This window comes from Ostrea edulis, chromosome 6 (genome assembly GCF_947568905.1).
Source record: "Ostrea edulis chromosome 6, xbOstEdul1.1, whole genome shotgun sequence".
Taxonomy (NCBI): Eukaryota; Metazoa; Mollusca; class Bivalvia; order Ostreida; family Ostreidae; genus Ostrea; species Ostrea edulis.
In genome coordinates, this window is record NC_079169.1 from 43,451,075 (window position 1) to 43,473,572 (window position 22,498).

Sequence of the window (22,498 nt, forward strand, 5' to 3'; positions counted from 1 at the left end):
ACTTCTTAAAGAGGCCGGCCATTTCCATCTGTCACGATTCACGGGTTCGGCGGTCTGTCCAAACAATGTTCATCATACAGTTTGGCTTGTTTTCTTTATAATTTATGCCTTGCTAAAATTGTCCGACACCGTCTGGATTAACGGTACAATTTTCAATGCAATTTAACGTTTTATAGTAAATAATGACCGTCCGGATCGCGAATTTCCGGATTAATGATTCAAAATAACATATAAAAATTCCGTTCCTTAGAAAAATTGTCCGGAAGGTGAAGCATCCGGATTAATGGCATCCGGATTATCGAGGTTCCACTGTACTCAGAAAAAGCCGCTTTTATACAGCCAATACTTTGTTTGGGAGACTTTATAATCGGAAGATTATAATCATATCTTGTTTTTTTATGGCAAGACCTTGTTACAGGGGTGTGATTTTTCCTCTTTTCAGAGGAAATCCTCCAATTTGCTAAATTTTCGAAAAAATTAAACTCTGGATTTGATCTAAAGTGGCAGAAAATGATATTTTTCCAGGTAGGGTGAGGTGTTTTCCTCCCTTTTTAACCAGTTTTCCTCTGATTTCTGAGGAATTCAGTCACATCCCTGTTGTTATACTTTGGTGTTGACCTTCAACAATGGCAGAGCCAAGTTGGCTCAGGTGAGCGATGTGGCCCATAGGCCTCTTTTTGGGGTGGGGGTGGGGAGAAGAGAGGAAACATCAGAATAAAAAAAATTAGAGTGGGCTACATTATTGCAGCTAGTAACATATGGAAAATGCTTTATATATTACAAAATCTTTGCAGATCATAATGAGCATTGAGCTCTCTACCAAAACTGTGAAATTATGATCCTTGGGCTCAGGGTTCATGCCCCAGAGTGAAGCTAAATTGTCCGTATATTGAAAATGCATTACATGTATATCTTACAAAATCTTCCTCTTTTCTTCTGGACATCAAGGAGGCAGAGTGTTTGCATGATTATAATTGACATTGAACCCTCTCCCGAAATTGTAAAATTCATGACCCCAGGGTTCAGGTACCAGGTTAAGCATAGATTGCTCATATATGTATTGTAATTGCAATAGAAAATCTTTGCTGCTGGACATCAAGCAGACACACTGTGATAATGAGCAATGTGAAAATTATGATCCCTGAGTTCAGTTGATCATGTTAAAACTGCAATGTATTTTTAGAAAATCTTTACTCCTGGAAATCAAGCAGACAAACTGTTTAGATGATTATAAAGAGCAATGTGAAATTTGTGGTTCATCATGTTGAAAATGCATTACATTTTAAAAAAAAAAAATCTTTTTTACTCTCTTTGAGTTGAATTGGTTGATTCAGTTACCTCCCACAAAATGTCTCCCCCCCCCCCCCCCCCCCCCCCCAGCACCCATATCCATGCAAGTTGATAAATAGCTAGTATCTAGCTAATGTTTATTGTTGTTTGTATATGTCTGACTTTAAAACTAAAGATTATTTTTCCCCCTTCAAAGAAGAGGGGTACAGTATATTGCTTTGCACCTGTCTATTGGTTGGTAAACCATATGTCCGCTCAATATCCTTGATTGTAATATTTCATGTGGGTTGGTTATGAGTAGAAGAGGGCCCCTATTGCTTTTGAGGTCTCATGTTTTAAGGTCAAGACTCTAGACATAGAAAAATACTGTCTGCTCATTATCTTGAGAACCCTTTCCTTAACAAGACATCAAACTTGGTACATTGTAAAGAGTCGATGACCCTTACTGATTTTGAGGTCACATGGTCAAAGGTCAATGGTCAACCTGGACATAGGAAAATACTGCCTGCTCAATGTCTTGATAACCCTATGTTTAACAGACTTGGTACACTGGTACATTGTAAGGAGTAGATGACCCTTATTGATTTTGAGGTGACATGGTCAAAAAAAGGTCAAGGGTCAATCCACCCTTGACATAGGAAGATATTGTCCACTCAATATCTTGAGAATTTACCCTTTGCTTGACAGACATCTGACTTGGTACACTGGTACATCTTAAAAGACACATGTCAAGTTTTCAAAGTATACAAAAATTATTTGCATTTTGTCTTCCTTATGCTTATAGTAATTAATTCTAATAGTTTGTTCGCTGAAATATTGCGATAATTAACCACAATACGGACTTTAAGCCCCGATTTCAAATACGGTGACGTCATATCCAACCTTCGTCAATCAACTCATTGTGAGAGTAGTGTTAGATATTTTTTAAAACTTGGGTTTTAGGGGCCTAATTTATTCACCATGGGCAACATTTATTTCAGTGTTGACAAATTTCCTGAGTCTTATCTGTTTTAGCCACCAGTGCATGCAAATAGCGACCCAAAGCAAGGAAAGCTAGTAATATGCAGAGTAAATAATCTTTACATGAGGTCGTTGTCTAAACACTACTTGTACCATAGTTTGGTGTGCTTTCGTTTGTTAAAAGTGTGGGTTATCTGTACATAACCCACACCTTTTTTCAAACCCTGTTCACACACTTGAAAAAACAATATCAACCAAACTGCATATTTTTTATCAAATTGTTCATCCGTACTAATTGTACTGATCGAATTTTGTTAGAACTCAAATAGAAAATCATATTTTGCTGTGATGTGATACAATTTACTCTCCTATAAAAGAATTGTAAATTATTATTGTGTTATACCAATATATATCGATCATCAAGTACAAAGTATGAAAATAAATATGTACAAAAAGAACACAATGATTTCTAAAGAGCAAAAAATTGTACATACTCAGGTGACCATTTAGGCCTATGGGCCTCTTGTTTATGCAATTCATTTGTATTTTTTTATGAAAGCAACATGATACAATTATCAACTAGTTCTAATTGTAACGGGGACCGTTACAGATGTTCCCCAAACCTCCCCCAATTAAAAAGTGATGTCCCTGTGAATCTATAGGAAAAAATCATTTTATTTTAGCCTTTAATTACATGTAGTACGTTCAATATGGTCATTTCAGTACCAAGAAATGAAAGAAAGCGTTGCACGTGCATACACGCGCACGCGTGTATGATTCCGAATTTTTGTTGATGTCGTTCAACAGGCATTTGTATCATATACCCACAGTATGAATTTCATAACGTTTCCACCAAATATAAGGAAGTTATAGCGATTTTAAAATCGTCCAATCAGAAATCAGCACACGTGCATGCACGTGCTGAGCAGTAATTCTAACCACAGCAATTTGTAAGGAGTACCGAGATACATCTAAACCCCTAATATGAATAGAATTTGATGAAAAACAAAAACGTTATCGTCCTTTAAAAATTGAACATTTAAAAAACGTTGCACGCGCATGCGCGTGTGCGTTGGCATTTTTTGTTACACCAACATATAGATACACATATTGTCTACATATGCTGTGAATATCATCTCATTCGCTTCATAAATAAGATAGTTACAAACGTTTTAGCATTATCCAATCAAAATGAAGCGCACGTGCATGCGCGTGCAAATTGGTAATTTTGACCATGTAAATCAGTTAAGGGTCTCAATATCTACCTATGATATGAATTTCAAGCCATTTCAATGAACAACAAAAAAGTTAGACTGATTCCAAAGTTAGCGTACAAATTTTGTAATGCGCGTGCACGCGCATGCGTGCGCGTGCTGGCAAAATAACTATTATTTTTCATATGTACAAATGATATACTATCATCCTATTTAGGTTTTATATCGCTTCCTTCAATATTCTGATTTTCCATTTTTTGTACCAAAATTGGAATGCACATGCGCGCGCGTGCATGCACGTGCAAACAAAATGACTATCACTATGCACATCTACAAACGCTATACTATCATCCTGGAAAGTTTCATATCGATCCCTTTTGTAGTTTCTGAGAACACTACCGGACAAAAAAGTACCGGAGAAAAAGAATAATAATAATAAATAATAATAATAACTAGATGTGATCTCGTTGCGAGCAACGAGTGGGTCTTCCATCCAAATTTAGATGTAATGAGATAAGAATTTGACTGAGATTTTCGTTCATAAATAATGATACAAATATATTGTCTAGACGTACAACTTAGCTTCGGTAATGTTTTACAAATATTGATCATTTAAGTGTTCTAAATTAAAGACTCTCTGCCCCTCTCGGCCACTAACTAAAGGGGTCAGCCTTAAAGTTAATAATGTTATTTACTGCGATACAAATTCGACTGATCAGGCGAGTCATGTCACCCGGAGGCCTATTTTTTTTTATGTCATTCTAGATATATCTAGCAGAACTGAAGAAATTTTGTTCTACATGTCTTATCAAAATTTTCTTTTGAAAAAAAATATTGATTGCGACATTTATCAGACTGTTAAGGCGAGTCATAAGGCCCGTGGGCCTTTTTATTGATATCGTTTGAAAGATCTTGCAAAACTGAACAACTTTTGTTCTACATGTCTTATCAAAAGATTCTCGAGAAAAAAGTTAGTAATTGTGACACTAATCAAACTGTTCTGGCGAGCCATGAGGCCCGTTCGCCTTTTTCATGATGTTGTTCGAAAGATCTTGCAAAACTGAACAACTTTTGTTCTATATGTCTTATTAAAAGTTTCTTGACAAAAATGTTATAGATTGCAACAATAACCCAACTGTTCAGGTGAGCCATGAGACCCGCAGGCCTATTTCTTAAGATCGTTAGTTAACGCTTGCGAAACTGAACAACTTTTGTTCTACATGTCTTATCAAAAGATTCTCGAGAAAAAAGTTAGTAATTGTGACACTAATCAAACTGTTCAGGCGAGCCATGAGGCCCGTTCGCCTTTTTCATGATGTTGTTCGAAAGATCTTGCAAAACTGAACAACTTTTGTTCTATATGTCTTATTAAAAGTTTCTTGACAAAAATGTTATAGATTGCAACAATAACCCAACTGTTCAGGTGAGCCATGAGACCCGCAGGCCTATTTCTTAAGATCGTTAGTTAACGCTTCCGAAACTGAACAACTTTTGTTCTACATGTCTTGTCAAAAGTTTCTCGAGAAAAAAGTTATTAATGTTATTAATTGTGATACAAATTGGACTGTTCAGGCGAGCCATGACGCCCGCAGGCCTATTTTTTGATATCATTAGATAGATCTTGCAAAACTGAACAACTTTTATTCTACATGTCTTATCAAAAGTTTCGTGAGAAAAAAGTAAATCATTGTAACAGAACTTCAATGGTTCAGGCGAGCCATGAGGCTCACGGGCCCATTTCTTGATATGGCACGAAAGATCTCAATAAACTGTACAACTTTTGTTATATATGTCTAAACAAAATATTTACGAGTAAAAAGTTCTGATTTAAAACGTGGAAAAAAATTGGGCACTTTTCTAAACTCCATTTTCGACCCCTACCGAGCTTCCATACTAGGCACTTCCGGAAATTTTGAAAACCCAGGTGCACAACTACAACATGTCGTCTAACATCACTGAAAATTTCAGTACTCTAGCTTATGTCGTTTTTGTCTGGACAAAATGGTCATCTGAAAATCGATAAAAGGGGGATAACTTCTAACCGGAAGTGATTTTTCAAAAATTGAAATGGCGGTACAAACTTCAAATGGCAACGCATCAACCCTGAAAATTTGAAGCAAATCGATCAAGCCATCTCCGAGAAATCTTCTGCACAAAATCGGTAAGGAGAAAAAAAAAGAAGAATAATAATAACTAGATTCGATCTCGTTGCGAGCAACGAGTGGGTCTTCCGTCCAAATTTAGATGTGATTAGATAAGAATTTGACTGACATTTTCGTTCATAAATAATGATACAAATATATTGTGTAGACGTACAATTTAGCTTCGGTAATGTTTTACAAATATTGATCATTTAAATGTTATAAATTAAGGACTCTCTCTCCCTCTCGGCAACTAATTAAAGGGGTCAGCTTTTTTTCGAGAAAAAAGTTAATAATGTTATTTACTGCAATACAGATTCGACTGATCAGGCGAGTCATGTCGCCCGGAGGCCTATTTTTTGATATCATTCTAGATATATCTCGCAAAACTGAACAAATTTTGTTCTACATGTCTTATGGAAATTTTCTTGAGAAAAAAGTTATTGATTGCGACATTTATCAGACTGTTAAGGCGAGTCATAAGGCCCGTGGGCCTTCTTCTTGATATCGTTTGAAAGATCTTGCAAACCTGAACAACTTTTGATCTACATGTTTTATCAAAAGTTTCTCCAGAAAAAAAGCTATTGATTGTGAAACTAATCAAACTGTTCAGGCGAGCCATTAGGCCCGTTCGCCTTTTTCATGATGTTGTTCGAAAGATCTTGCAAAACTGAACAACTTTTGTTCTAGATGTCTTATTAAAAGTTTCTTGACTAAAATGTTATAGCTTGCAACAATAATCCAACTGTTCAGGTGAGCCATGAAACCCGCAGGCCTATTTCTTAACATCGTTAGTTAACGCTTGCGAAACTGAACAACTTTTGTTCTAAATGTCTTGTCAAAAGTTTCTCGAGAAAAAAGTTATCAATGTTATTAATTGCGATACAAATTCGACTGTTCAGGCGAGCCATGACGCCTGGAAGCCTTTTTAAAGATATCTTTAAATAGATCTTGCAAAACTGAACAACTTTTATTCTACATGTCTTATCAAAAGTTTCGTGAGAAAAAAGTTAATCATTGTAACAGAAATTCAATGGTTCAGGCGAGCCATGAGGCCTATGGGCCTATTTCTTGATATGACACGAAAGATCTCAATAAACTGTACAACTTTTGTTATATATATCTAAACAAAATATTTATGAGTAAAAAGTTCTGATTTAAAACGTGGAAAAAAATTGAACACTTTTTTAAACTTCATTTTCGACCCCTACCGAGCTTCCATACTAGGCAAATCCGGAAATCTTTAAAACCCAGGTGCACAACTACAACATGTCGTCTAACATCACTGAAAATTTCAGCACTCTAGCTTTTATCGTTTTTGAGTTTTTGTCTGGACAAAATGGTCATCTGAAAATCGATAAAAGGGGGATAACTTCCAACCGGAAGTGATTTTTCAAAAATTGAAACGGCGGTACAAACTTCAAATGGCAATGCATCTATCCTGAAAATTTGAAGCAAATCGATCCAGCCATCTCCGAGAAATCTTCTGCACAAAAATCGGTAAGGAGAAAAAAAAAGAATAATAATAATAACTAGACACGATCTCGTTGTGAGCAACGAGTAGGTCTTCCGTCCGATTTGTTGATGCACTCGGAGTTAAAAAAAAAAAAGAAGACAAATGAGTCCCAATTTAGTTTCCGACTTTAAGACACTTTAGATATAATCAATTTTTCATATCATAAGCTTCTGAAGCAAAGTTGCGGTGAAATTCGTTTGAAATTCGACTCTCCAGGCGAGCCATAAGGCCCGCGGGCCTATTTCTTGATGTCATTTGTTAGCCCTCTATAGACTCAACAACTTTAGTTCTATATGTCTTTACAAAATATTTACCTGTAAAAAGTTATTGAGATCGACCGATATTGACTAATAATCGACTCTACAGGCGAGCCATTAGGACCATAGGCCTATTTCTTGATATCAATCGATAGATCTCGATAAACTGAACAACTTTTGTTCAATATGTCCTTACAAAATATTTACCAGTTACAAGTTTTTGAAATCGACTGATATCGACAAAAATCGACTCTACAGGCGAGCCATGAGGGCCACAGACCCATTTTTTGATATTGATCGATAGGTTATGACACATTGAACAACTTTTGTTCAATAATGCTTTTCCAAAAATATGTCGTTTTAAAGATATGAGGCGTCAAATATTTACGATTTTGGCCCTGAAAATCTCTAATTACGTAACATATGACCTACTTTTTGATTTGATAAGATCAAGCTCGTTGAGATAAACATTTCCGCTTCTACAACTTATTATAAAATATTAATAGTTTCTGAGATATTCTCCAAAACATTTGGACCCTTCTGAACCCCTAATTTAAAGGGCCAGCCCGTTTTGCTTGATATCGTAAGAAAGGCCTTGTCATTTGAAACATTTTTTGCTCCACAAGTATTTAGAAATTCTTTACCGTTCTCGAGTTATCTCTACAAGAAATATTTAGGGGCCAAACTGTAGCTCCCTAACGGGGCCACATAGGGAAAAAACGAAATGTACATATTGTTTAGATTATCATTCTGAACAACTTTTGTTCAATAATGCTTTTCAAAATATTTGTCGTTTTCAAGATATGAGGCGTCAATTATTTATGATTTTGGCCCTTAAAATCCCTTATTACGTAACATATGACCTACTTTTTGATTTGATAAGAACAAGCTCGTTTAGATGAACATTTCCGCTTCAATGACTTATTACAAAATATTAATAGTTTCTGAGATATTCTCATAAAGCTTTGGACCCTTCTGGGCCCCTCATTTAAAGGGTCAGCCCCTTTTGCTTGATATCGTAAGAAAGGACATGACATTTCAAACATTTTTTGTTCAACAAGTATTTAGAAATTCTTTACCGTTCTCGAGTTATTTCTAGAAGTAATTTTTAGGGGCCAAACTGTAGCTCCCTAACGGGGCTACATAGGGTAAAAACGAAATATGCATATTGTTCAGATCATCATTCTGAACAACTTTTGTTCTTTATTGCTTTTCAAAATATTTGTCGTTTTCGAGATACAAGGGGTAAAAAATTTATGGTTTTGGCCCTTAAAATCCCTTATTACGTAACATATGACCTCAATTTTTATATAAATAGATTTGGATTGTTGAGATGAACATTTTTTGTTCTTTGACTTATACCAAAATATTAACGATTTTTGAGATATTTGATCTAGACTTTGAGCCCTTCTAGATCCCTAATTGAAGGGGCTAGCCCCTAAATCTTGATATTTTCGAAAAGATCTCGTAAATGTGCACAACTTTTGTTCTACATGTCTTAACAAAATATTTGCAAGAAAAAAGATATTGGAGATGAAAGGTCAAAAATCGCCGAAATGGGCGAAAAATTTTGGCATCCATTTTTTCAGGTCCAGGCGAGCGTTTAGGCAAATCGCCTCCGGTAAAATCGAATCCCCCACAAATCTTCTAAAATGTTTACTCTATCTTGTGTAGAAATTTCAAGACTCTAGCTTCAAAACTAACGGAGGAGATGCGTGGACAACAAGGCCCTTCAAAAAGTCACTAAAAGAGAGATAACTCCTGACCGGAAGTGACGTCAATCACGAAATTTTGCAAGCAAAGTCTCGTCATCAAAAGACATCTTTCCTGAAAATTTCGTGAAAATCGATCGAGAAATGGCTGAGGAAAACGCGTGTACTACCAAGGAAAATAATAATAATAATAATAATAATAATAATGAAGAAGAAGAACGCGAACAATAATAGTAAGGTCTTCCGCAGGAGACGGAAGACCTTAATAATAAGAAAAGTGAAAAATCAACAATAGAATAATAGAAGGGTCTTCCGCTGAAGACGGAAGACCCTAATAATAAAAAGAAAAGTGAAAAATCAACAATAGAATAATAGAAGGGTCTTCCGCTGAAGACGGAAGACCCTAATAAACAGTAGAATCACTAGAAGGTCTTCCGTTGGAAACGGAAGACCTAAATAACTAGACACTCATTACTAGTAATGAGTAGGTCTTCCGTTAGACAACTTCCGGTTAAGAGCTTTCTAATCCTACAAAAACCATTTAAATGTATCAGAAAATGTGCCTTAACAATGAATGAGAAATGTATTATCGAAATTTTTACTCCTCTCTCGTAACTTCCGGTGACGACCGGAAGTACTATTCAGATGCGTTTTCCTATAAATGAGAGCGACTCTTTACTGTTGATATTCCCTGATAATTTCACGTCTCTATCTGAAAGAGTTCTCAACAAAAACAAGTAGACTAAAGAAAGAAAAAGTAGTAGGTTACTACCGACCGGAAGTCAATTTTGAAAAACAAAATTATCAAAACTTTAGAAGTTGATACTTTTATTAAGACATGTGAAAATCATATGAAAGACTTCAAATATAAGCGAGATTTATGGGGACAAAGAGACGAAAAGTAAAAAGGCATTTTATCAAGAAACCGGAAGTAGTCGTTTTGACTACCGACAGAGTCAATATTCTTTTGACACTTTGAAAGAGAGTTAATAAACTAGTATAGGTTTCAATTTAAAGGAAAAAGTTTGAAATTTGCGATTCTTTCCATCACTTCCGGTGACGACAGGAAGTGAGGGTCGACATGTTCAACCCCCTACTGCACTCTTACAAACGGAGATTGATCATCCCTGAATATTTGATGAACCTATATTTTACCTTTTCGAAGTATAATGCTGGACAAAATTCCTTTTGAGAAACAGAAAATCGGCCATATTTCCGGACCGGAAGTGAATTTTGTAAAAACAAAAATAATTATAGCAAGGTCATTTCATCAGACATTATTCCTGGAAATATCAAGAAAATATATCCAGACTCGAAGAAATTGGAAAATCGACTTTTTTTCAAATACTTCCGGTAGAGACCGGAAGTGACGGATGAAAAAATTGAATGTATGTGTACGTTGGACTAATGTTAGTTGATCAACTCTAGAAGTTTCAAGCATCTATCTATATTCATTATTGAGAAAGTGAAAAGACAAGGTTTGAATATGTCCACCCCATATCTCACCACCGGAAGTGAATTTTATAAAAATATTTAAATATACTCTAGACATTTATAGCATCTATAACAGATATAAAATTCAAATCATTAACTTGTTTCATGACCGAGATTTATGGCACTGAAAAATGAGAGAATGAATAGTTTTTCTTTGATATAACCGGAAGTTGGAAATTCAACTTCCGGTGGGGTCAACATTTTTTGAGAATTAGAACGAGACCTAGAAAACCGATATAGGTTTCAATTTGAAAGAAAAAAGTTTGAAATTTATGATTCATTAATCACTTCCGGTGACGACCGGAAGTGACGGCCGACATTCTTAACCCACTACTACACGCCTACAAAGTGAGACCTATTCACTCTGAAAATTTGGTGACTCTATCTTTTACTGTTTCTGAGAAAAACGCTAGACAACGAAAACAGCTAATAAGCCGTATTTGCCGACCGGAAGTGAATTTTACAAAAATATTTGACGTTACTCTAGACATTTATAGTGACTATAACATATGTAAAACTCAACTCATTAACTAGTTTCATGACTGAGATTTATGGCACTGAAAAATGAGAGAATGAGTGGGCTTTCTTTGATATAACCGGAAGTTGAAGATTCAACTTCCGGTGGGGTCAACATTTTTTGAGAATTAGAACGAGATATAGTAAACCAAAGTAGGTTTCAATTTGAAAGAAAAAAGTTTGAAATTGATGATTTATTTAATCACTTCCGGTGACGACCGGAAGTGACGGCTACAAAAAATAATACATGCACGCACCATAGAGAATATAGATCTATCATCCCTGAAAGTTTCATTCGATTATCTTTAGTGGTTTTCAAGTTTACCCCCCGGACAAAGTTTCTTTCAAAAACCGGAAAATCGGACGTATCTGACGAACGGAAGTGAATTTTGAAAAAATGAAAAAAATGCCTCGAGGTACCATCGTTGTCTATAACCTGTGAAAGTTTCAGGAAAATCCATCCAACGGTCTCGGAGACGAAAGGGAAAAAAAAAAAAAAAAAATAATAAACAGTAGAATCACTAGAAGGTCTTCCGTTGGAAACGGAAGACCTTAACTAGACACGATCTCGTTGCGAGCAACGAGTAGGTCTTCCGTCCGATTTGTTGATGCACTCGGAGTTAAAAAAAAAAAAAAAAAAGACAAATGAGTCCCAATTTAGTTTCCGACTTTAAGACACTTTAGATATAATCAATTTTTCATATCATAAGCTTCTGAAGCAAAGTTGCGGTGAAATTCGACTCTCCAGGCGAGCCATAAGGCCCGCGGGCCTATTTCTTGATGTCATTTGTTAGCCCTCTATAGACTCAACAACTTTAGTTCTATATGTCTTTACAAAATATTTACCTGTAAAAAGTTATTGAGATCGACCGATATCGACAAAAAATCGACTCTACAGGCGAGCCATTAGGACCATAGGCCTATTTCTTGATATCAATCGATAGATTTCGATAAACTGAACAACTTTTGTTCAATATGTCCTTACAAAATATTTACCAGTTACAAGTTTTTGAATTCGACTGATATCGACAAAAATCGACTCTACAGGCGAGCCATGAGGCCCACAGACCCATTTTTTTATATTGATCGATAGGTTATGACACATTGAACAACTTTTGTTCAATAATGCTTTTCAAAAAATATGTCGTTTTAAAGATATGAGGCGTCAAATATTTACGATTTTGGCCCTTAAAATCTCTAATTACGTAACATATGACCTACTTTTTGATTTGATAAGATCAAGCTCGTTGAGATGAACATTTCCGCTTCTACAACTTATTATAAAATATTAATAGTTTCTGAGATATTCTCAAAAACATTTGGACCCTTCTGAAACCCTAATTTAAAGGGCCAGCCCGTTTTGCTTGATATCGTAAGAAAGGCCTTGTCATTTTAAACATTTTTTGCTCAACAAGTATTTAGAAATTCTTTACCGTTCTCGAGTTATCTCTACAAGAAATATTTAGGGGCCAAACTGTAGCTCCCTAACGGGGCCACATAGGGAAAAAACGAAATGTACATATTGTTTAGATTATCATTCTGAACAACTTTTGTTCAATAATGCTTTTCAAAATATTTGTCGTTTTCAAGATATGAGGCGTCAATTATTTATGATTTTGGCCCTTAAAATCCCTTATTACGTAACATATGACCTACTTTTTGATTTGATAAGAACAAGCTCGTTTAGATGAACATTTCCCCTTCAATGACTTATTACAAAATATTAATAGTTTCTGAGATATTCTCATAAACCTTTGGACCCTTCTGGGCCCCTAATTTAAAGGGTCAGCCCCTTTTGCTTGATATCGTAAGAAAGGTCATGACATTTCAAACATTGTTTGTTCAACAAGTATTTAGAAATTCTTTACCGTTCTCGAGTTATTTCTAGAAGTAATTTTTAGGGGCCAAACTGTAGCTCCCTAACGGGGCCACATAGGGTAAAAACGAAATATGCATTCTGAACAACTTTTGTTCTTTATTGCTTTTCAAAATATTTGTCGTTTTCGAGATACAAGGGGTAAAAAATTTATGGTTTTGGCCCTTAAAATCCCTTATTACGTAACATATGACCTAAATTTTTATATAAATAGATTTGGATTGTTGAGATGAACATTTTTTGTTCTTTGACTTATACCAAAATATTAACGATTTTTGAGATATTTGATCTAGACTTTGAGCCCTTCTAGATCCCTAATTTAAGGGGCTAGCCCCTAAATCTTGATATTTTCGAAAAGATATCGTAAATGTGCACAACTTTTGTTCTACATGTCTTAACAAAATATTTGCAAGAAAAAAGATATTGGAGATCAAAGGTCAAAAATCACCGAAATCGGCATTTATGGTTTTGGCCCTTAAAATCCCTTATTACGTAACATATGACCTCAATTTTTATATAAATAGATTTGGATTGTTGAGATGAACATTTTTTGTTCTTTGACTTATACCAAAATATTAACGATTTTTGAGATATTTGATCTAGACTTTGAGCCCTTCTAGATCCCTAATTGAAGGGGCTAGCCCCTAAATCTTGATATTTTCGAAAAGATCTCGTAAATGTGCACAACTTTTGTTCTACATGTCTTAACAAAATATTTGCAAGAAAAAAGATATTGGAGATGAAAGGTCAAAAATCGCCGAAATGGGCGAAAAATTTTGGCATCCATTTTTTCAGGTCCAGGCGAGCGTTTAGGCAAATCGCCTCCGGTAAAATCGAATCCCCCACAAATCTTCTAAAATGTTTACTCTATCTTGTGTAGAAATTTCAAGACTCTAGCTTCAAAACTAACGGAGGAGATGTGTGGACAACAAGGCCCTTCAAAAAGTCACTAAAAGAGAGATAACTCCTGACCGGAAGTGACGTCAAGCACGAAATTTTGCAAGCAAAGTCTCGTCACCAAAACAAATCTTTCCTGAAAATTTCGTGAAAATCGATCGAGAAATGGCTGAGAAAAACGCGTGTACTACCAAGGAAAATAATAATAATAATGAAGAAGAAGAACGCGAACAATAATAGTAAGGTCTTCCGCAGGAGACGGAAGACCTTAATAATAATAATGAAGAAGAAGAACGCGAACAATAATAGTAAGGTCTTCCGCAGGAGACGGAAGACCTTAATAAGAAACAGAGTAAAAACAATATGTTCCCAAACTTTGTTTGGGGAACATAATAAGGATTTGGAAGCAGGTTCTGCCTGTATCAGCTCTCTCTATTTAATCCTCTTTCATAAACATTACAGGCTAAGCTCTGTTTGCTTCTGATGTCCCTTCCAGCATACGAGTTATTCACAATACCAGTACAGAGAGCCCTCAAGGTCAGTTACTATGGATTGATATTTATATACACACCAGTCTAAGTAGTAATTTTGGAATTGGCAAGTATATCATTTTTCCCACACAGGGATGGTATGCTTATATATACTATTCAAAGTGTCATATCCATGGCAACCATTATTTCATATGATCCTATTTCTACATAGTTTGACAACATTTCATGCATAGGTTACTGATCAAACTATTTGTTTATACCCCCGCAAACGAAGGGGGGGGGGGGGTATATTGGAATCACCATGTCCGTCTGTCTGTAGACATATTTTGTCCATGTATGTTCTAAGAAACTAAATCATGGATTTTTCTGATTTGTACACTCATTACTCACCATATGAAGTTGTGCACCTGATATTTTCATATTTATTGATTGGACAATTTTTATTCAATTTACTGGCTTTTTTTTCTACTTGTGCAATTATTCATTTTTTAAACTAAAAAGAGTATATCTTAAAAATTCATGAAGGGATTTGATTTAAAGGTTGTAAAAACATTGTTCTCAGACTGAAGTTATGCATTTCTTATTTTGAATTAGAATTAATATTTAAAGTATTAGAAAGTTATGCTAATTTCTATATTGTTTAAAGAGGGAGGGGTCTCTTTGGAGAATATTTCAAAAGCAAATTTAAAGGTTTGAATCAGACCTTTTACATACATTTTCTATTTAAGTAAAATAACATTTATGTACCTTACATTTTGATTTATTGTGAATGTATGAAAAGTGGGAGGGGGTGGGGGTTCATACTCTAGCAATTTTAAAATCATGTTCTACATTAAGAGAAATGATAATAAACAATTACATTCTCAGAAAATCCTATTTATTGGTATGGTGTTTATATTGTGCATCACCGGAGATCTTTTGATATTTGACTCAATAAATTTGTTTAAAAGCAATATATTCAGTAAAAAAAAACAATATACTAGATGACCATTTGATTAGACAACTTCTGGTTTGATCTGAGGAAGTCTGTTTTTATCCATTATATAGTGTGCCCCATGGTGGGTATTAGTCCCAAAAGGACAGTTCTAGTTCTAATTGTTCTTTATAATTTGGGGTATTTGTAGAAACCAATTGCGATTGGTGATTGTTCGTAGTAACATTAATCAACTTGTCCATGTCACTTTTTGATTCAATATAAATAACATGATTTTATTTCAGTTTCATTTTGCTGCCCACAAACAGTACACATTTAGACATAGATCCTAATTAGCATGTGTTTACATGTCCCTGTTTATGAGATATTGGGACAACAGATAATTAGGTGAAATGGGGTGTGTATTGTGGTAAAAAGCTACAACAAAGGCAAATAAAATTAGAATGTTTGAACAAATTAAATCAGGTTAATCAAATTAGAGACATTATTTATTGTGTTGAAAGTTCAAATGAACTTTACAAAGGTATTTAAAATCCCCTTACATCAGATGTAAAAATTGCAGCTTTAAAACAATAATATTAGAACATGTAAAACTTGCATCTTTATAGGCCACAGTTTCTCTGAGTTTTAGGCGGCCGCTTCTCTAACCGATCATAAACATACTATTACATTTACAATCACATATACGAGTGTTCACAAAACCTATCATAAACATACTATTACATTTACAATCACATATACGAGTGTTCACAAAACCTATCATAAACATACTATTACATTTACAATCACATATACGAGTGTTCACAAAACCTATCATAAACATACTATTACATTTACAATCACATATACGAGTGTTCACAAAACCTATCGTAGTCATAGCACTTACGATTGCGATTTATGTCTGACTTTATAGAACTCTTTTCTCTGTGGATGTAGATAATATCTAAAAATCTTACTGAGGAAAGAATATTCATTCATTATTACCTCATGATTTTGAATATATCATGTTGTCAAGTCTCTGTTTATATTCCTATATTTTCCTATAAACTTGAAGGTTCCTTATTTTCCCTATAAGTCATTAAAATCCCTATAAAGCCCTATATATCCAAAAAAAAAAAAAAAAAAAAAAAAATGACAGTGCTATTTTTAAAAAAATGATAAGAAAAAAACCCCAAAAATTCCAGGAGCTGATGCTAGATTGATATTTAATTAGATTGTTATGAAGAAAATAACTATGATGATTGTATAAGAACTGTCTATTGGATGGAAAACTGTCCACATCTGAAAGGATTTTGTCTTTGTTTATGTTAATATTATTTCTTCTCCAGTAAGATGCTATGCTTGCTAGATTTTTATGCAGAAACAATAAACTTTTATACAAATTCTTTGATAAAAACCCCATTTATTCCTATAAATCTACTGTAAAAATCCCTATATTTGCCCTATAAACTGCAAAAAAATTTCCTATAACCCTATGTTTTTTAGACCAAAAGTGGCTTCACACCCTGATATATTCTTATTGTCTGCAGTAATCTATGAATACATATTCATGCTTTCAATGAAATTAATGGAAATTTTGAGCCCGATTTCTAGTAAAGAAAATTCCTAGGCTGTTAAAAAATTGATAGGATAATGTTATTCATTTTCATGAAACTTAAAATTAAAAAAATAATGATGTAAGAAATAATACAAAAGATCTACATTTAGAATTTTAAATGTCATGTATTTATCTGCTCAAGTGAGTCAAGTTTCCATCGATATAAAGTAAATTATATTCAAAGGATAAAAAAAAAAAGGAATAAGAAAATGATCTAGAAAAATGATAATAAACAAATTGCACACAAGTATAGGAAATTTTATCCTGCATCGAACACCCTTCAAACCATGAGATATACATGCATTCGTTTAATTATTGTTTGTTTGTTCACTTTGCACTCCGGTAGCATTCTGTGTTTGTTCACCAAGTTGCAATCAGCGTTCACACACCATTCGCTCTGTGTTTGTTCACCATTTGCATGGTAAAGTAGAATGTTTCGGGGACTGTAATACTGCATGACTATTCATGGTCCTGATGTTCTTGAAAATTTTCGAAAATGATATCCCATATATACAGTGTATGGCCATGTAAAAGTTTTATCACCTGTTGTGGTCCCACCCTATCCCCCTGGGGCAAAACTTCGAAGAAACTTGAATCTACACTACCTGAGGATGCTTGCACATCAATGACTAATCAGGGTCTTGCTGATCTTGAGCAAGATGATTTTTGAAAATTATTTCCTATTTATTTTCATGTAAAACTTTGATCCCTGTTGTGGTCCCATTCTACTCCCTAGAGCAATGATTTGAATAACTTAGAATATGAACTATGACAGGAAGGTTTCACATAAGTTTCATCTTTTATATTAAAGAGATGTTGCATATTACTCAGGTGAACGTTCTGACCCATGGGCCTTTTATTTACTTTTGGTGTTTTAATATCATGCTGAAAGTAAGATTACAGAATGGAAAATTTAAGACCAACTGAAAGTTTTACTATCCATTTTATAACCTGCTTCTCCCCGAGGGATTAAATTGCAATCATCTGACTTTTTAAATGTTAATTTTCACATTAAATTCTATCTGCAGCATTCAGCAAGAACTATCAAATCATTTTCAGTCTTCATTGAAATCAGGGATAAACTTGATTAACTCAAATTTTTATTTTCTCTTATGAATCACTATTTGCGGAAATATTTGATTTAAAAAAATTACTAGTATTCAATAGCAATATGTAACCTTTACTATTATTTTTACCAGTAATACTGAAAACATGCTTAGTATATAATGGTATTCATTAGTTTTTTTTTAAATTTATTGACCAGTTTGTTCTGGAGTCCATATTCCAAGGAGATGAACACTTACTGAGGGAGTGGTTTCAACACAGAAAAATACCTTATTTCATCAAGGAAGTTACTACAGCCTGAAATATGACAAATGAATTACTGAAAAGTTACATTCTTTTCTTAAAAGCAATGATAAAAATATATCATTTAATTAATTCATATTTGTTTTCTTTTCAAGGATATGTATATGTAAATTGATATATAAGATTTATTTTACAGCAAACTGTGATGTGTCAAAACTCAATTATGTGTACAGTTATATTTGATAATATAAATATTATTTACAGTATTATTGCTAGTATTGCAAAAGTAAAATCATTGAAATAAATTTTAGAATGTCTGTTTTGTATTGAACATTCATTTGCAAAACTGATGCATTATTTTTGAAGGCGACAAACCAAGAGTAGTGCTCACCAGGGTGCACAAGACCAATTAACCTCATATTCAGTACAGAACCAAATTCTGTTCAATACGTTCTACAATAGATGTAATGATTTTCCAAGCATAACAGTCATCCTTTCTGTTGGTTTGTAATGTTGCCAATCATGTGACCAATTCTACAAGCTGTTTACATGGCAAACTTAGCAGTGTGGACTATAGTAATTGGCTGTTTTAGTACATTTTATTGATGTAGTGAAGTGCAGAATATCTTAAATGCATGCACAGTGCTTAGGATTATCCTAAGGTACTCACCGTACATAGTCTAGAGTTGTAGGACTTGGAGACGGAGAACGTCGTCTCTGGCCTGGGTTTGTGTCACAACTGCTTGCAGGGTGTCTGGGATAATGGGATGACCAGTACTTATGTATTGATCACAGGGTCAGATTACCTTTCTGAAAACCCCCGATATATTTAGCTATACTACATCCCTCCCCATTTTAAAGAATCTTGGTTATTAGCTAAAATTGACATAAATGATGCTTCGATTAAATAATAAAAAATTTACTATGACCTATTTTGACAAGACATATGTACTGTGTAAATGGACTGCTTTATCCCACTGACAGAAATCAGATGATCCGACTATTGCCAGTACATATCGGATAAAGTACGTAACTATACTACAGACATAATAAAATAATAATAACACAATGCAGGATATATGTATGCAAGTCTATATACACAAATGTACACAACCAATTCAAGTATATGTACTTACAGTGAGAATGTTAACCTGACTATGAATTTTAAGATTTTACTTTTTAAAGAAACCACTAAATTCTGAATAAAAATATTATTCCTTTGTAATTCAAGTATGAATAAATAGTAATAATTTTGCCTTATCTGCTCATTAACAACCTCCTACCCACTCTGTCAAAAAAAAACCAACAACTCCAACTTTGCCTGTTCAAATATTCAAAATAAATTGAATAGTGAGAAGAAAAGAACCCTTAAAAACAATGTTGAATTACTTTACTCAAAAACAAAATATATCCCTGTCTGTCCAATTATTAAGAACCAAAACAGACCAGATAACAAAATGATGACTTGTTAAAATATTAAAGAATATGATACACTGGATTATGCCACATAATCGTCCAGATATTGTGATTTCCGCCATTTGTCTACCACAACGAGCATTCAGTCTGTGAATCAGTTTGAGTCAGATGATCCCACAAAATCTGCTGATGTCTAACTGACATGTTATAGACCATGGGCCACTTAACATATTTTTCTACACTATGATTTTTTGAAAGTGTGTATAAAATAAAACGTAAATGAAGGTTGTTTGATAAATTTATGTTGGGGCGTTTTCAAGATATGGCCATTTGAATTTATAAAAATGTTGGCAAATTCAACATGGCTGTTACGGTGTTCCATACCGCATTAAAGACGACACATTATAAACACAAACAATGGGATAGGGACTTCCCTGGCAGAGAGGACATTTGTGAGAAATACGTACAAAAAAAATAGAAGACAGTGTATTATGGAAAGTGGTTACATATATCTTTAAATTTCTACAAATTCATGTCTTACGAAATTATACAGTGTATACTACATTCCCAAAATAACATGTACCTATTAACATGTTCAATACTAAATAAACAGTATGAAAAACGGTTCATTCCTAAATACTATAATCCATAGACCTTATCTTTATATGATATATATGCAATCTTGAGTTAGCAAATATAACGTTCAACATAAAAATCGTTGTCCACATTTCCAAGTCTCACACGATATATCTAATGTATGGAAGCCCATAAATGTATATAATCAATAAAGAGGAAGCACATGGATTACGTTTGAGTATACAATGCAAAAATGGGGGAAACCCTGATAAATAATGGCTCGACTATTGAAAATATGATATATAGTACAAACAATAAACTAATTTATGAATAATTATAGATTAATGAATTGTATTAATCTACAATAGTAAAATAGATGAATATATTGTCATATGTAATATTGAACACCTTTTTAATTTTCAGCTTACTTATAAAGATGTCACATAAGACAGAGTCCCAAGAATAATAAAGGCATAGATTGTTTACTAGCTTTAAATGGTGCCTTGCATGGTTTCTATCGCTGGTGTTATAATAATTTACAAATATTAATTACATGTAGTAACTAGAAGTAAAACTTGAGCACTGACGAAGTTGCGCCGAGTCAAGTGAACTGTAAGAATCTAATACGTTCACTCAACCTGTGTTCACTATCGACATTTTCCCCCGCCCATAAATGTCAGTTCTGTGATGAAGAAACTCAAGCACAAGGAAAAAACACAAACTTGTTAAGAGTGTGACAAAAACAGTAGAAGTCATTTAAAAAACTCTGCATACAATAAAAGTGGCTATAACACAATAAATTAGTTGGTTGATTGTATATTGTTTAACGTACTGCTCGAGAATTTTTCACTTATATGGAAGCATCACCATTGCCGATGAAGGGCTGTAAAATTTAGGCCTATGCTCGGCGCTTACGGCCATTGAGCAGGGAGGGACCTTTATCATGCCACACCTGCTGTGAAACGAGACCTCGGTTTTTGCAATCTCATCTAAAGGACCGCCCCATTTAGTCACCTATTACGATAAGCAAAGGGGTACTGAGGACCTATTCTAACCTGGATTCCCACGGGACAATGGTTTTCTTGCCCCATTATTTGCCTCTTACGAAAAGCAAAAGGTACTGAGGACCTATCCCTTCTAACCCAGATATCCAAGGGACAACTATAAGTAAAGTTCAGTATATTGATTTGGTTGCTAAAAGGGGGAATGTTTTATCCAACCTGTAGAAAAACGCACACTAAGTCCGATGATCTAAACAAGTCAGAACCTAAAATTGATATAATTCTTGAGCAACATGGAAAGGCATTTGACGTTATCCGAATATTTTGACTTTATCCGAATATATGGAGATAAATATCATGTAGAATTATGTGGTTGAAAGTATGACAAAGCTCAGAGAGAGATACTTGTCATTTATTCCAATTCATATATCAGTGATTACAAAACTTGAAACCTAAGTTAAAAATACAAAGAAAATTTAGTAGCAAAATTGAATTTCGGAAAACTCCAAAGGCGAACTTATATAATCTGCATGTGTTGCTACTGAATTGAGTCTGCATTTGCGCTAGCCCTTTCAAGTCAAAGAATCTGCTATGATAGTGCAAAAGGCAGATTTCTGACTGCCACAAAATTGCCATGCAATAACTTGCATGTACCATGGCCACCTCTCCATCATCTCTGAATACATGTGTATATAATATCTCATTGCATGTCTCTCTCAAATCGTATCAGACAACCCATCTTATTTTCAATAGCAAAAAGGTTTCCCAAATCGTACTCTCAGGACATACATATGTATGTGTCTCAGCTATGGATGACAAATGGATATTACCTAAGCACCTCATGTTTAAAATGACTATGCACCATCTGACGAGAAGTACTAAGTTAATTACACTATCAAACATGTTATGTCACTGTAGATTGATTGATTCTATCTTGCTTAACGTCCCTCTCAAGAATTTTTCACTCATATGGAGACGTCACCAAGACTGGTGAAGGGCTTCAAATTTAGGCCTTTACTTGGCGCTTACAGCCATTGAGCAGTGAGGGTTCTTTAGCGTTCGATACGGGACATCCGTTTTTAAGGTCATCTCCGAGGACTCCTGACATTCACCTGATGCCGAACGTTTGGCGATGGAACTGTCACTACCTGTTTTAATAACTTAGGTTTGTCGCGGCCGGTTGTAGAAGTTGCTCACAGACTCAAGAGTTTGAAACTACATGTACTATTTGCAATGCACTTACAAATTCTGGGTTGATATTGCATATGCATGAATATCTTTTACTAATAACTCAGTAATTCA

The 22,498-nt window shown here is 34.4% G+C and overlaps 1 protein-coding gene across 1 annotated transcript in view; it reads left to right on the plus strand.

The window, feature by feature from the left end:
* Positions 1-18,520, plus strand: part of LOC125648411 (uncharacterized) — a 109,381-nt gene extending 90,861 nt beyond the window's left edge. The window contains exons 14-15 of the mRNA XM_048875514.2: positions 14,336-14,410; positions 18,160-18,520. Of these exons, the coding sequence (XP_048731471.1) occupies positions 14,336-14,410; positions 18,160-18,261 (177 nt within the window). The 3' untranslated portion in view covers positions 18,262-18,520. The remainder of the gene's footprint in view (positions 1-14,335; positions 14,411-18,159) is intronic.
* Positions 18,521-22,498: the final 3,978 nt, after the last annotated feature.